General features: G+C 50.7%; 1 protein-coding gene across 10 annotated transcripts in view; it reads right to left on the minus strand.

The window, feature by feature from the left end:
• Positions 1-16,220, minus strand: part of PITPNM2 (phosphatidylinositol transfer protein membrane associated 2) — a 169,433-nt gene that overhangs the window by 23,969 nt on the left and 129,244 nt on the right. For 9 of the 10 annotated variants that reach the window (XM_050747849.1, XM_050747847.1, XM_050747848.1 and 6 more), the window contains 3 exons: positions 6,879-7,093; positions 5,664-5,785; positions 2,521-2,748 (listed from right to left, as the gene is read on the minus strand). In XM_050747849.1, the coding sequence (XP_050603806.1) occupies positions 2,521-2,748; positions 5,664-5,785; positions 6,879-7,093 (565 nt within the window). Of the gene's footprint in view, positions 1-2,520; positions 2,749-5,663; positions 5,786-6,878; positions 7,112-16,220 lie in introns of all 10 variants that reach the window. The other variant, XM_050747846.1, reaches the window with a different exon arrangement.

The raw sequence follows: 16,220 nt of genomic DNA on the forward strand, positions 1-16,220 counted from the left end.
ATGGGCCTTTGGCTAATTTGCATTGTTTCTCCATTTTGCTTTCACAAACCTGCTGCTCTGAACATTCCAGAACAGGCATGGGGATTTCTCCAGGGGACAAACCCGGGAGAAGCAATCTCAGGGCATGTACCCCTGCCTCCCCTAGAGCATGCTGAGCGGCTTTGCGAGCAGTTGGGCCACGCCAGCCTCCCAGGCTGGTCTCCTGTGCACCCTCTTTTCCTGCCTCCTCACTTCCCACCTCTGGTTTTGCTGAGTCTTCCTTTCTAAATCCCATCCATTCTTAAAGGCATCTCTGTGGGATGGAGTCCTGTGTCCCCTGCCAAGTCCCAGGGGGGCCTCAGGCGTGGCACACTGAAGAGCCTTGGTTTCCTTTTCTGGGCCTGTCTGCTGGCCTCACAGGGCTGCCAGGAAGGGCCGCATCCCTTGCTCTACCCTATATAGGGAAATGCCTCCTCCTGGGGTGAACGGAAGGGCTGGGACATGCACGACATCTGGGGCCAGGCAGTAATGAGGACAGCTGAGAGCTGTCCCAACTCCCAGGAGTCACCTCCTCAAGGTCCCCAAGAAGCTCAGCGCAGCTCACATGAGTTCATGAGATCATCCCCGTGATATTATAGGACTAGTGCTCACAGTTGTCATCAAGCCCCACCTATGTGCCACACCCCATCTTCGGTTCTGAACTCATGGTCTCAGCCCACAACAGTCTGATAGGATTGGTGTCATTACACCTATTTTACAGAAGATAAAAGCAAAGCTCAGTGAGGCTGAGAGACCACAGAACCACTACGTGTGAGTCAGGCCTGGACTCCAAAGTTGTCTTCTTTCTTCCCACTAGTCACAAGGTCCTGCTTTCTGAGGGGAGAACTGACTTTCAGGGAGCAGGGGAGTCTCTGCAGCTTGGCCAGGATCTCAGCTGCTGCGTAGGGCTGGGGAGGGTCAACGGGACCCACAGAGCCGGAGTGCCAGGAGCTGCAGCCTTAGTAGGTCTGCTGGGTGTCCTGTGCAGGGCTGAACCTAGAGAAGCCTTGAGGAGAGAACCCTCAAGTCACCAGCGCTGATGTATTCAGGTTCCTGAGGTCGAGAAGGGCAGTAGGGGATGCCTTGCCCAGGATCAGTGAGCCCCTCCCAGTCCTGCCCATATGCTCCTCCACTCCTCATATTCCCTGGGAAGTGAGAACCACCATTCCCATTTTGAGACTTCAGCACTAGGGTTGCAGGTCCCAGTCTGTGAGCCCTGGGTAATGGAGAGAGGCAGGTTTGGGCCAATCTAAGCTCCCAAGGGATTAGAGAGATGGATTGCAGGAATGCATCCCTCTCAATGGATGGGACAGCTTCTTTCTCTTCCTGCCACCTCTCCCAGCTGCTGACTGACACTGAGGTAGCCCTTCTGGAAAAAGAATGGTGGACAATGTGTCTGAGGGTTCTTCCCTGGGGATGGAGGTGGTGACATCATCACACCCATTGAGGCCCCGTCCACGTCTCTGTTTCTCCAAATGGAAGACCGTGTCCTCGGACCCCAACCCTTTTGGGTACACACTCAACCTTCCCTTGGGGTCGCAGCCTCAACACTGAACATGGCTGTCTAGTGAGACACCCCCCTTGCTGATGCTAAGAACAGGAGGATGTTAATTCAGGACGAGGGTGGCTGGGATGGGAGGCAGATCTCGTTCAGCCCGTGTTGGGTCTCTGCTTCCTCCTGCGTAAGTGGGGTGACAATGCCTACCCTCATGAGTCATCATGAGCCTGTGTGACATGCGTGATGTGTACTGTCAACAGTGTGGCTCTGTTCATTCTTAAATTAAGTCACCTTTGCTCATGGCATCACAAGGTGTCTGGCTGGGGTGCCTTTTGAATCACGGGCCTCAGGGACTGGAACCAGCCCTTGGACTGACGTCATGTTATAACCTCAGCAGAGTGGGGTTGAGGGCTCTAGGTGAGGAAATGGCACTCACTGCACCAGGACACCCAGGCCATCTGCTGTCTACCTGTTCCATGGGCACCTACTCTGGCTAGGCTGGTGTGGGTGTGAAGGCCACTATGAAGTCTGAGACACCCTGCTCCTGGGAGCTTCCAGCCCAAAGAGGGAGTCTGAGCTGTGACCCTGGGTTCTGGGCCTCCTCGAGTAGAGGAAACAAAGGCCTGGGAGCCCAGAGACCCAGGTGAGCAGCAAGGAAGCTGTCCCCAGGGGCTACTCAGACCTGTGGAGTGTGGGCTACACTTTATCAAATGCGAACCAGGTAAGGAATGTCTGGGGGCAGTGCCTAGGGCTTCTTCATCCAGTAACATACTGCTTGTCTCTGCACGTGCTCGTAGGTATTCATGGATGCCCAAGATAACACATGGTTGCGGGGTAGTGGGGAAGCTGGATATGGGCTTTGGTGTCACCTTCCCAGAACAACAGAAATGCAGACTCCCAGGCAGACATGCAGAGAGAGGAGGCAGACAGGCAGGTGACAGGAGACAAAAGGGTTGGGTAGCCCGGCCACTGCCCACCCAGCATGGGGTGTGCTCTGTGCTCACCGGTGTCATGGATGAACCTCTCGATCTTGGACTGCATGCCCCAGTAGCGGAACTCCACCTTGCAGAGCTTGTACGCACACATGATGGGGAAGACCTGCTTCTTGTACTCCTCGATCCAGTTGTCTGACAGGGGCCCCCGCTGGGTCTTCGTTGACTGGAACAGTTTGGGGTCCTCTTCTGTCTTATACTCATTGTGGGGCACAGGGTCTTTGACAATGTCGATGAAGTCTGTGGGAAAACCCTTAGAGTGGCCACTTCAGCCCTGACCTCAACCTCCACCTACATCTCCTCTCCATGTTCCTCCACCCCCAAATCCTCCCAGGATTCTGGGCCTTGCCCTGCCAGAGAGACTCTGGGGAGTAAGGATCATGTTCTGGGCAGCTCTGACCTCAATATCCTTGACAATGGGGCTTGCAGTTTCCTTGGTGCATTCATTCATTCAGACAGGGGTCTTGCTATGTTGCCCAGGCTCAAGCACTCCTCCCACCTCAGCGTCCCAAAGTGCTGAGATTACAGGTATAAGCCAATGCACCTGGTCCCTTGTTGCCTTTTCAAGTCATTTCAGCAAAACCCATGTTCTGAGTGCACTACCTCTTGGCAAACAAAGCAGATAAATAAGGCAATGAGGAAACACTGGGGAGATGAATTTCCATGAAGAATACAGGGTGTGAGGAACAGAAGAGAAGGCTGGGAAAAGCTTCCCACGAAGATGGTGTTTCAGCCAGAGGGGTGGAATCGAGAGGTCAAGAATGTCTCAGTGGCACTGGCCCTTGAACAAGAGGTGGGGGTTTCTGGGGAAGGAACCACCAGGGTGTCTGCGTGGGGAGAAGGATGGCAGTGGTCACAGAGCAATGGGGATGCCCTGGACATGCTAGCCATTTCTCTCCAAGCTAGGAGCCCAGGTAGTGCCCTGAGGGCCAAGTGGACCCAGGTATAGGTCTGAGGTTGAGAGGGACGCAGGCAGGCCGGCCTGTTGGAAAAGCCTTCCTGGACAGAGACCACAAGAGATGTCTGCAGAAGCCTACAGGGGGTGTCTGGCCAAGCTTGCTTTGGGCTGGGCCTGAGAGCAGGGGCAGATGCCACAGAGGTAGGGGTGCAGAAAACAGGGTTAGGGGCTGACAGGACCTGGTGAGGGTGACAAGAAGAGGGGTGATGGCTCTGGGCAGGACATAGGCCAGGCCACTTATGATCACAGGCTTCCCCTCCACAGGGGCATCTCAGAGCCCTCCCATGGCCACCTCCCATGGTGGAGGCAGAGCCCTCCTGTGTGCTCACTCCTGAGGCACATGTGTGTTGGACAGGACTGGAGCACTCACTGAGTGAGAAAGAGCCCTAGGAAAGGGTTTGTGGCTCACAGAGCCCTTTTTTATGGTTGGGTCTGCTCTAGCCAGGCCCTTGGCTACCTCATTTTCTCCAATGCATGGGCCCCTCTGTATCCAGGCTGCAGACTGCAGACACAGACACCAGCTCCACCAGAACCAGAAGGGTCAGGAGCGAGTCTGAGAACCATAGAATGCCAGGAGGGATGAGAGCTCTTCCCGGAGCAGACCACATGCCCTGCCCATGCGGGCCGGCACAGGAAATGTCACAGAGACTTAGGACCCATGGCAGCTGGCCTCAGAGGGAGCCTGCAGAGCTCTGGCAGTGTCAGGGCTGCCTGCTATGGGAAGAGCTATGTACCCCCCAACCCCAATTCCTATGCTGAAGTATTAAACCCAGTGCCTCAGAATGTGATCTTATCTAGAGATAAGGTTTTCAAAGAGGTAATCAAGTTAAAAGTAAGGCCATTAAGGTGGGTCCTAATCCAGTATGACTGGTGTTCTTATAAGAAAAGGAGACACAGAGGCAGACAGACACAGAGGGGAGTGACCACGTGGCGACCGAGGCAGAGATTGAGGGATGCTTCTACAAGTCAAGGAGCACCAAGGACTGCCGGCAAGCACAGACACTGAAGGGGCCTGAACAGAGTCTCCCCCAGGGGGAAGAGCCCACATGCCATGATCTCAGACTTCGGGCCTCCAGAGCCCTGAGAGAATAACTGCATGTTGTACAAGCCACTCGTGCTATGATGCTTTGTTCCGCAGACCCAGGAAATCCCAGCAGAGGTAGGGGGTTGGGCCTGGAGCAGCTCCTGGGGCATGGACACCCACCCCCAACCTGGCATGCCCTGCTGAGATGCCTCCACGGTGACTTGGGCCTTGCATCCAGAGGTTGCAGGAGGGTGGCTGCTGAGCTGCACTGGCCCACATATGTGTTTTGTTTGACTGGCATAAATTTATTTACAAAGATTTCTAATTGGTTGCTAACATTTAGTATTGGGAGATTTCTCATGAAAATCCTTATCACTGGCTTCTCTTGAAAACGAAGATCTAGGCCGGGCGCGGTGGCTCAAGCCTGTAATCCCAGCACTTTGGGAGGCCGAGGCGGGCGGATCACGAGGTCAGGAGATCGAGACCATCCTGGCTGACCCGGTGAAACCCTGTCTCTACTAAAAAATACAAAAAAAACTAGCCGGGCGAGGTGGCGGGCGCCTGTAGTCCCAGCTACTGGGGAGGCTGAGGCAGGAGAATTGCATGAACCCGGGAGGCGGAGCTTGCAGTGAGCTGAGATCCGGCCACTGCACTCCAGCCTGGGCGGCAGAGCGAGACTCCGTCTCAAAAAAAAAAAAAAAAAAAAAAAAAAAAAAAAAAAAAAAAAAAAGAAAACGAAGATCTAACAAATGGTGCCCATTCCCTGAATGTCACTGTCATCTGGAGGCAGTGGGTAGGGCATCCGCCATCAGGAGGTCATAGACCCCATCGTGTGCCAGGGGCACTTGTGCATGGCTGTCAGCTAGAGATGGATCCCAAGCACACGTGTACTTCTGGGGAGTAGGGATCCCTCAAAGGGATGGAGGGAAGTGACTCTGGGGGCTCTGGGTAGAAAAGGCACTTGGACTTGGTATATACATCAGGAGAATGGGGCTGAGGAGGCCTGTCCTGCCTCCCCCATGGGCCCCATGCTTGCTCCAACTCTGACCTGCCTGCCCAGGACAGGGCCAGGTCTGGAGTCTACCAGGTGTAAGGAAAAGGGGCAGGACAAGAGGGGCCTGTGGGTAGGAAATCCAGAGTACAGCCCTGTGGGGCTCTGCCCTTCCTGGTTACCGATTGTCAGCTGGTTCTTTTCCACAGGAGAAAGGTTGAACACATCGGGGTTTTCTCCAGCATCAGTTTTATAAAAGGTTTCGATGTCGATGGAGAATTTCTCCACGAAAGGGCAGGTGAACCTGTGCGGGAAGGAAAGTACCCATCAGGACCTGTCCTTGGAGAGGCCCAGTGAAGCTGGCCAGGGCCTGTTGACCCACTAGGTAGGAGCGGAGCCAGTGAGCGGGCATAGAAGGAGGGTGGAGGGTAGCCAAGACTCGCCTGCCCCGTCTACCTCCTGGACCGCCACTTTGTCCCAAGAACAACCAGGATGGGGGCAGGGAAGGATTTAGGGGGAGAGGAAGACAGTACATCTTCGGTGGCTTCTAGAAGCCCCATGTCCAATGTCCACAGCATGGCAGGAACACAGGAACAGCTATGGCAGCATACTGCCAAGCAGGAGGAAGCTGGGGTGCTCCATGGGGCATGCCATCCCTAGTTCCCAAGAAGCCAGCTCTGGTAATGGGGGAATAGCCTCTCTCTAGGCTGGAGATGAGCTTAGAGGGGAAAGTACTACTGGGAAGAGGAACAAGCTCTGTGGATCCCTAAGTAAGTTCCAAGTGCCTACCAGTGTGGGGAAGGGAGCCCCAGGAGATTTGTGGGGACCCTACCTGCTCAGCAGTAGGCAGCTGGTGGAACCAGCCCCCATCTATCCAACTCAGCAGTGCTGAGCTACACACTGGGGGACACAGAATGAAGAACCCTCTGCCAGGAAATCCCAAGGACAGCCCTGCTCAGCATGGGATGTGGGACAACACTGTCACAGCAGCTGAAGGTCTCCGAGTTGAAAGGGACCTCTGTGTCATCTGGTCTACGCTCAGTTTCTTTCCAGCAGGCTGTCTCGGCCTTCTTAGGGAGCCTGAAGTAGGTTTATATTCCCTGCATCTTCTGGGATGGCAAAGGAGTCTCGACAGCCCTCGCTTGACTCATGCCTTCATGGCCTCCACACGTGAGGAGTCAGGAGGCATTTCGGGGTGCATCCTTCCCTCTCTTGCCTGTGCCTGCCCTGGGTGACCTTCGGGGCACCTGTATGGAACAAAGCCTGGGCTCCCTGGGGTTATGGGGTATTGAGCCTGCTTGAAGGCTGATCCCATCCCCTGGATCTATGCCACAAGGCTGCTTCCTGCCAGATGGCATGTGGAGGTGGGAGGCACATGGAGGCCAAAGCAGGCGCACCTGGTTCGGGTGTAGGGGTAGGCATTCCAGGACTCCTCCACCACCCGCAGGGCTGCCTTGGGCAGGATGGAGCGGAACCAGCTGGGGATATGCATGCCCACATGATACACCTTGTGTGTGTACTGCCCAGAGCCGCCTGGGCCATCTGTGTACGGCCGGTTCTCCAGGATCTCCACGCCGCTGCCTTCACCGTATGTCTCGTTACGGCTCTTCTTCTGTGGGGACAAAAGCACCTGCAATGTGTGTGGGGCCAGAGCACTTTTCAGGAGGGAAGGGGCACAGGAGACTGGGCCCAGGGGTGTGGAAAGGGAGGAGGGGCTTTGGTCAACAAGGCTGGCTCCTCCTATGTCACTTCCAGACCCCCAGATCTATATGCCAGGGTTTGTGCAAGAGGCTGAAGGGGCCACAGACTCCCTCTCCCAGACCTAGTGCTGCACATACAAGTCCTATATTTTGACTCCCACCTGTCCCAGGACTAAAAGCATTCCCAAGATCAGGAACAAGACAAGGATGCTCACTTACTTGCTTCTCCTCAACACTGTGCTATAAGTTCTAGCTAGAGCAATTAGACAAGAAAAAGAAATAATAAGAGGCGACCGGGCACAGTGCCTCACGCCTGTAATCCCAGCACCTTGGGAGGCTGAGGCGAGCAGATCACTTGAGGTCAGGAGTTTGAGACCAGCCTGGGCAACATGGTGAAACCTCATCTCTACTAAAAACAGAATAATTGGCCAGGCATGTTGGCACATGCCTGTAGCCCCAGCTACTCAAAGGCTGAGACAGGAGAATCGCTTGAACCCGGGAGGCAGAGGTTGCAGTGAGCTGAGATCATGCCTCTGCACTCCAGCCTTGGTGACAAAGTAAGACTCTGTCTCAAAAAAACCAACCAACCAACCAACAAACAAAAAACAAAACAAAACAAAAAGAATAAGAGGCATCCAAATTGGAAAGACAGAAGTAAAACTATTTCGAATTCCTGATGCCATAATCTTATATATGGAAAATGCTAAACAATCCCCACCAAAGCCTGTTAGACCTAATAAATAAATTCAACAAAGTTGCAGAACACAAAATGACACACAGAAATGAACAATGTCAAAGAAAATTAAGAAACAATTCCATTTATAGTAGCCTCTGAAAGAATAAATACCTAGGAATATATTTAACCAAAGAGGTGAAAGACCTGTGCACTTAAAACTACAAAATGTTGCTGAAAGAAATTAAAGTCCTAAATAAATGGAAAGACATTCCATGTTGATAGATTGGAAGATTTAATATTGTTAAGATGACAACATTGCCCCAAACAACCTACAGATATAATGTGATCTTTATCAAAATCCTGGCAGCCTTATTTGTAGAAATGGAACAGCTGATCCTAAAATTCATATGGAATTACAGGAGACCCCAAAGAGCCAAAACAATTTTGAAAACAAAACAAAACCAAGTTGGAGGACTCACACTTCCCTATATCAAACCTTACTACAAAACTACAGTAACCAAAAAAGTGTAGCACTGGCATAGGATAGATGAATAGATCAACAGACAGACAGATAGATAGAATATAATTGAGAGTCTAGAAATAAACCATATATCTATGATCAATTAATTTTTGAGAAGGGTGCCAAGACCATTCAATGTGGAAATAATAGTCTTTAAAAAATGGTGCTGGGACAATTGGATAACAACATGTAAAAGAATGAAGCTGGACCCTATCTCATAGCAGATACAAAAACTCGATATGAATCAAAGACTTACAAATAAGAACTAAAACTATAAAAGTATAAGATGCTTGAGAAATGGTAGTTTAAAAAAAGAAATAAAATCACAAAATGATAAAACAGAAGAAAACTGGGGCAAACAAGGTCATCTTTATGACCTTAGATTTGGCAATGCTTTCTCAAATATGACACCAAAAGCACAAGCAACAAAAGAAAAAATAGATGAACTGGACTTAATCAAAATTAAAAACCTTAGTGTATCAAAGAGCACTATGAAGAGAGAAAGAGACAACCCATCAAATGGGAGAAGACATTTGCATACCATGTATCTGACAAGGGACTTGTATCTAGAATATATAAAGAACTCTTACAACCCAATAATAAAACAAACAACACAATTCAAAAATGAGCAAAGGACTTGAATAGCCATTTCTCCAAAGAAGATATACGAACGGCCAATAAGCACATGAAAAGATGTCCGACATCACTATTCATTAGGACATGCAAATCAAAACCACCATGAGGGCCGAGCATGTTGGCTTATGCCTATAATCCCAGCAATTTGGGAGGCCGAGGCAGGCAGATCACTTGAGGCCAGGAATTAGAGACCAGCCTAGCCAACATGGTAAAACCCCATCTCTACTGAAAATATAAAAAGTAGCTGGGTGTGGTGGCGTGCACCTGTAATCCCAGCTACTTGGGAGGCTCAGGTAGAGAATCGCTTGAACCCAGGAGGCAGAGGTTGCAGTGAGCCGAGATCGCGCCACTGCAGTCCAGCCTGGGTGACAGAGCAAGACTCTATCTCTCTTTTTTTTTTTTTTTTTTTTTTTTTTTTGATATGGAGTCTCACTCTGTCACCAGGCTGGAGTGCAGTGGCATGATCTTGGCTCACTGCAATCTCTGCCTCCTGGGTTCAAGCGATTCTCCTGCCTCAGCCTCCCAAATGTCTGGTACTATAGGTGCCCACCACCATGTCCAGCTAATGTTTTGTATTTTTAGTAGTGATGGGGTTTCACCATGTTGGCCAGGATGGTCTTGATCTCTTGACCTCGTGATCTGCCCGCCTCGGCCTAAGACTCTGTCTCAAAAACAAACAAACAAAGCAAACAAACAAAAAACACAATGAGATAGCACCTCACACCCATTAAGGTGGCTAGTATTTAAAAAAAAAAAAAAACCTGGAAAAAAGAATCAATGTTGGTCGGCATGTGGAGAAACTGGAACCCTACTGGTAGGAATATAAAATGGTGGGAATGTAAAACTGTTGAAAATAGTTTAGTAGGCCAGGTGTGGTGGCTCACACCTGTAATCTTAACACTTTGGGGGGCCGAGGTGGCCGGATCACGAAGTCAGGAGTTCAAGACCAGCCTGGCCAGCATGATGAAACTCCATCTCTATTAAAAAAATACAAAAACTAGCTGGACATGGTGGCATGCACCTGTAGTTCCAGCTACTCAGGAGGATGAGGCAGGAGAATCGCTTGAACCTGGGAGGCGGAGGTTGCAGTGAGCCGAGACTGTGCCACTGCACTCCAGCCTGGGCAACAGAGTGAGACTCCATCTCAAAAATAAAATAAAATAAAATAAAATAATAAAAAAAGAGAAAAGATAATAGTTTAGCAGGGCAGGCATGGTGGCTCACTCCTGTAATCCCAGCACTTTGGGAGGCTGAGGCGGGTGGTTCACTTGAAGTCAGGAGTTCAACGCTAGCCTGGCCAAAATGGTGAAACACCATCTCTACTAAAAAAATACAAAAATTTGCCATGTGTGGTGGCGCACGCCTGCAATCCCAGCTATTTGGGAGGTTGAGGCAGGAGAATTGCTTGAACCCAGGAGGCAGAGGCCACAGTGAGCCGAGATCGTGCCACTGCACTCTAGCCTGGGTGACAGTAAGACTCCGTCTCAAAAAAAAAAAAAAAAAGTTTATCACTTTCTCAAAAAGTTAAACATAGCATTACCATATGACCAGCAATTCCACTTCTGGGTATGCACCCAAAATAACTGAAAACAGGGACTCGAACAGATACTTGTACACCAAGCCTTCAGATGACTCCAGCCCTACCAGCTGCTGCCAAGTATTCACAGAAAAACCTGTACAACAATGTTCGTTGCAGTATTATTCACAATAGTCAAAAGGTGTAAACAACTCAAGCGTCCATCAACAGACGAATGAATAAAATGTGGTCTATCCATACAATAATAGAATATTATTCAGTCACAAAGAGGAATGAAGTAATGCTACATACCACAACATGGATGAACCTTGAAAAGATTATATTAAGTGAAACAAGCCAGACACAAAGGACCACATATCCTGTGATTCCATTTACATGGAAAGTACAGAAAAGGAAAATATATATAGATGGAAAGTGAATTAGTGGCGGCCTACTGCTGGGGAACACGGGGGAAATGAGGAGTGACTGCTAATGGGCACAGGTCCCTCCCTCCCTCCCTCCATCCCTTCCTCCCTCTCTCCTTCTTTCCTTTCCTTCATTTTCTTTTTTTTCTTCCCTTTCTCTCGCTTTTCCTTCCTTCCTTCTTTCGTTCCTTCCTTCCTTTCTCTCCCTTCCTTCCTTCCTTCCTCCCTCTCTTCCTCTTTTCCTCCCTCACTCCTTGCCTCTCTTCTCTTCCTCTCTCTTTTCCTTCCTTCCTTTCTTTCTTTCCTTCCTTCCTTCCTTCCTTCCTCCCTCCCTCCCTCCCTCCCTCCCTCTCTTCTCTCCCTCTTTCTTTCTCTTTCTTTCTTCCCTCCTGCTCTGTCACCCAGGCTGGAGTGCACTGGCATGATCACAGCTTGTTGTAACCTCTAACTCTTGGGCTCTAGTGATCTTCCCACCTCAACCACCTGAGTAGCTGAGACTACGGGACCATTCCACCACACCTGGTTATTTCTTTTATCGTTTTTCTTTTCTTTTCTTTCTTTTTTTTTTTTTTGAGACAGAGTCTCATTCTGTCACACAGGCTGGAGGGCAGTGGCGCAATCTAGGCTGACTGCAACCTCAGCCTCCCAGGCTCAACTGATTATCCTGCCTCAGCCTCCCAAGTAGCTGGGATTACAGGCGTGCACCACCATGCCTGACTAATTTTTGTATTATTAGTAAAGACAGTGTTTTGCCATGTTGGCCAGGCTGGACTCAAACTCCTGACTCCAAGAGATCCGCCTGCCTCGGCCTCCTAAAGTGCTGGGATTACAGGCGTGAGCCATCATGCCCAGCCATGCTCGGCTAATTAAAAAATCTCTTTTCTAGAGAATGGAGTCTCACTATGTTGCCCAGGCTTGTCTCAAACTCTTGGCCTCAAGTAACCCTCCTGTCTCAACCTCCCAAAGCTTTGGCATCACAGGCGTGAGCCACTACACTCAGCTGGTACAGGTTTCTTTTTCTTTTCTTTTCTTTCTTTTTCTTTTTTTTTTTTTTTTTTTTTTGAGATAGAGTCTCACTCTGTCTCCCAGGCTGGAGTGCAGTGGCGAGATCTCAGCTCACTGCAACCTCCGCCTCCCAGGCTCAAGTGATTCTCCTGCCTCAGCTGCCCAAGTAGCTGGGATTACAGGTGTGCGCTACCAAGCCTGGCTAATTTTTATATTATTAGTAGAGAAAGGGTTTTGCCATATCAGCCAGGCTGGTCTCAAACTCTTGACCCCAAGTGATGCACCTGCCTCGGCCTCCCAAAGTGCTGGGATTACAGGAATGAGCCATCGTGCCTGACTGGTACAGGTTTCTTTTGAGGTGATGAAAGTGCTCTGGAATTAGGTAGTGGTGATGGTTGCACAGCTCTGTGAATATACCAAGAACCTTTGAACTGTACACTTTAAGTGAGTGAATTATATGGTATATGAATTATAGCTCAAGTAGCTGTCAAGTTATTTAAAAATCCCATGGGTCAAGGGGGCCTGAGGGGTTTGCTGAAGAATGTTCTGTTGCTTGGCCTGGTGCTGGCTACACAGGCATATTCACTTTTTGCAAGACCATCAGGATAGACACTTATGAATCATAAACTTTTCTGTATATATATAACACTTGAATAAAAGGTGAAAAAGAATTAGGAATGAAACTGGGAAAGAAAAGTCTGCAGGCTGCTCAGAGTACCCCACCTTCAGAACACCAGGCCGATGAGGGGGCCCTGCCACTCAGAGCCATCTCCCTGACAAGCCTACGGCACACCACTATGAGCTGACTTTTGCCAGGCAGCAGGGTCTCTGAGAATGAGCAAGAGCTCCTCTCTCCCTCCAGGAAAGCCACAAGCCCCATCAGCCAAACAGTTGAAGCGGAAATAACCCCAGAGAGCAAAATCCCCCACCCAGTGGAGGGCCTGTGCAGGCCTCACCCAGAGGAGTTCACAGAAAGTAGAAGAAAGAGATGTCATTGTCCAGGCTGGTCTGCTTTGGGAAGAATCATCCCTGCTCCAGACTTCAGACTTGGGGTAAGAACGACCATCATGTGATGAGGGATTAGAAGACACGAGGGGAGGCCTTCACTCAGCCTCAGGGGGGTCAGGGAAAGTGATCTGCAGGGGAGCTGGGAGGTGAGGAGGCACTCACTAGGCAGGGGTAGATAGGACAGATATGCTGGGTAGGGAGGCAGGTGACAGAGTGAAAGGTGTGTGTCTGGAGGGAGCCCTGGAAGTGTGTGGACTCAGTTGCCTGGGTGTAGGCTGTGAGGCAAGAAGTGGCAGGGAAGGGCCTGGGAGCTAGGCAGAAGCCAGATCACAAAAGTTTTTGTTTGTTTTGAGACAGATGAGACAGAGTCTGGCTCTGTCACCCAGGCTGGAGTGCAATGGCACGATCTCGGCTCACTGCAACCTCTGCCTCCCAGGTTCAAGTGATTCTCCCACTTCAGCCTCTCGAATAGCTGGGATTACAGTCACGCACCACCACACCCGGCTAATTTTTGTATTTTTAGTAGAGACGGGGTTTCACTATGTTGGCCAGGCTGGTCTCACACTCCTGACCTCAAGTGATCTGCCCGCCTCTGCCTCCCAAAGTGCTGGGATTATAGGAGTGAGCAACCGTGCCTGGCCATAAAAGGAGCACAGTTTTGATGCTAAAGGAAGAAAAGGGTTTAAGCAGGAGAGGAGCACAATCGAATCTGGGTCCCAGGAAGAACGCCCTGGTACACGTATGGAGAATGGAAGATCCCCTGGCATGGGCAGCTGCCCACAGGGGTGTTCTTTCCTGGGTTTAGATAGGAGGTGAGGCCCCCAGCTCTGGGAGCAGCAGGAGATGCCTCTGTGCTCAGCAGGTAGGCCAGGTACTTAGTGGCTTTATGAACATGAAATCTTGGTAGCTGAGGGCAAAGGGGAAAAGGGAGAGGCCAGGCTGCAGGTGAAAGTGGTCAGTGGGCCAGGCACAGTGGCTCAAGCCTGTAATCCCAGCACTTTGGGAGGCTGAGGCAGGCAGATCACCTGAGGTCAGGAGTTCGAGACTAGCCTGGCCAACATGGCAAAACCGTGTCTCTACTAAAAATTAAAAAAAAAAAACAGTCAGGCGTGGTGGTGGGTGCCACTAATCCCAGCTACTTGGAAGGCTGAGGCAGGAGAATCACTTGAACCCAGGAGGCGGAGGTTGCAGTGAGCTGAGATTGTGCCATTGCACTCCAGCCTGGGTGACGAGTGAAATTCCATCTCAAAAAAAAAAAAAAAAAAAAAAAAAGGCCGGGCATGGTGGCTCAGGCCTGTAATCCCAGCACTTTGGGAGGCCGAGACGGGCGGATCACGAGGTCAGGAGATTGAGACCATCCTGGCTAATGCAGTGAAACCTCGTCTCTATTAAAAATACAAAAAAATTAGCCAGGCATGGTGGCAGGCGCCTGTAGTCCCAGCTACTCAGGAGGCTGAGGCAGGAGAATGGCGTGAATCCGGGAGGCAGAGCTTACAGTGAACTGAGATCACGCCACTGCACTCCAGCCTGGGCGACAGAGCAAGACTCCATCTCAGAAAAAAAAAAAGAAAGAAAGAAAGAAAGTGGTTAGTGAGCCCAGGTACACTCTATAGACTAGTGACTCAGCCTTTTCCTGCCTACCATGGTGGGACAGAGGCCCCATGCCCCTGAGCAGCCACCCACCCTGCCAATGGGCTGAGATCTGCTCCTCACCCTGTGCCCAGACCTGTCCTGTGCTCAAACTGTGTAGAGGCCACAGGGTCCAGGCAAAAGGGAGCCACATATTTACCATCTGGGCTGCAGGGGCCCCAGCCCTGTTTACTGAGGACCCACCTGCTGAGAATTTCAGTTTATTTATTTATTTATTTATGAGATAGGGTCTCACTCTGTCCCCCAGGCTGAAGTGCAATAGCATGATCATGGCTCACTGCAGCCTTGACCCCCCAGGCTCAAGCAATCCTTCTGACTCAGACTCTAGAGTAGCTGGGACTACAGGCATGCACCCCACCACACCTGGCTAATTTTTTATTTTTTTGTTGAATGCCTTGGTCTCTCAAAATGCTGGGATTACAGGAGTAAGCCTCTGTGCTCAGCCTGGGAATCAGAGTTTCTAAATCAAGCTCCATTGCAGTGTCAGGTGAAGACCATGACCATTCCACTTGAACAGCAAGCTGCCCTTTCCTGAGGATGTGGGGCATGGAGTTTACCTTCAGCTATCAGGGTCCAAGAGGGGCTCCCTCTCAGGGAGGTGGCAGAACATGCGGGCTCAGAGCATAGTTTCTGCAGTTCAAATGTCTGGGTGCAAACCTTCCTCTTTTTCTTTCTTTCTGTGTGGTCTCTGATAAGTTAACCTCTATATGTCATCATCTCCCCATCTGTAAGAGGAGGAGAAGCACTAGTACTGGCTGGGTTGTTGAGAAAATTAGATGCGAGCAGTGTAGTTGACGTACACAGGATGAGTTCAGGATGTGTGTGTGCTCAGCAACAGGGAACATCATTCTAGGATGCCACGCCTTGGCTTTATCCCAGCAGGGAGACTGGCAGGGGAATCGCCCTGGCTCCAAAGGCAGATGTCTCCATGGCTTCAAAGTTCCCCTGAAGGATGGAGTGAAGAGCCAGGCCTGGAAAACCCTTCATTTCCGGTGCTCAGAGGCTCCCGGTACAGCCAAGAGGTGTGGGGAAGGGTGGTGAGGAGGGCCCAGGCAGCATGGCTCTCTGCTCAGCCTTTTTCTAGGCCTGGATCAGCCATTGATATCAGCACTTGGGCTACAAGGACACGGCAGAGGAGTGCAGCCGGGTTTCAGCTGTGTCTCTGAGCAGGATGCGGCTGGGGAGGAAGGCCCTTTTCATAGCTATAGGCACCAGGCCTGCTTGGAAGACCCGCAGAGCATCAGACACCGGCACTCCTGGTGCATGCTGGGGCTGAGACTCAGATAGTGGCCTCAGCTGCTCAACTGTCATTATCAGGAGCAATGCAGGCAGGGAGAGAGGGCTTCCTGGAAAAAGAGGCTACCAGGAGAGGCAAAGAGCATGAACGAGGGCCCCAAGCAGAGATTTCCAGACCCTGTCTCAATTTACAGCTTGCCTTTGCAACCGCCTATTCTCCTCTGCACTTCAGAGCCCTGAGATATTGTGGGATCATGCTCCCTACTCCACAAGTGGGGAAACTGAGGCACAGAGTACTGGAGCCAACTCACCAAGGGGACAGCCAAGTCTCCCAGGCCATGAGTGACTGTGGTAGTGCAGAGACAGA

The sequence above is a fragment of the Macaca thibetana genome, chromosome 11, assembly GCF_024542745.1.
Source record: "Macaca thibetana thibetana isolate TM-01 chromosome 11, ASM2454274v1, whole genome shotgun sequence".
Taxonomy (NCBI): domain Eukaryota; kingdom Metazoa; phylum Chordata; class Mammalia; order Primates; family Cercopithecidae; genus Macaca; species Macaca thibetana.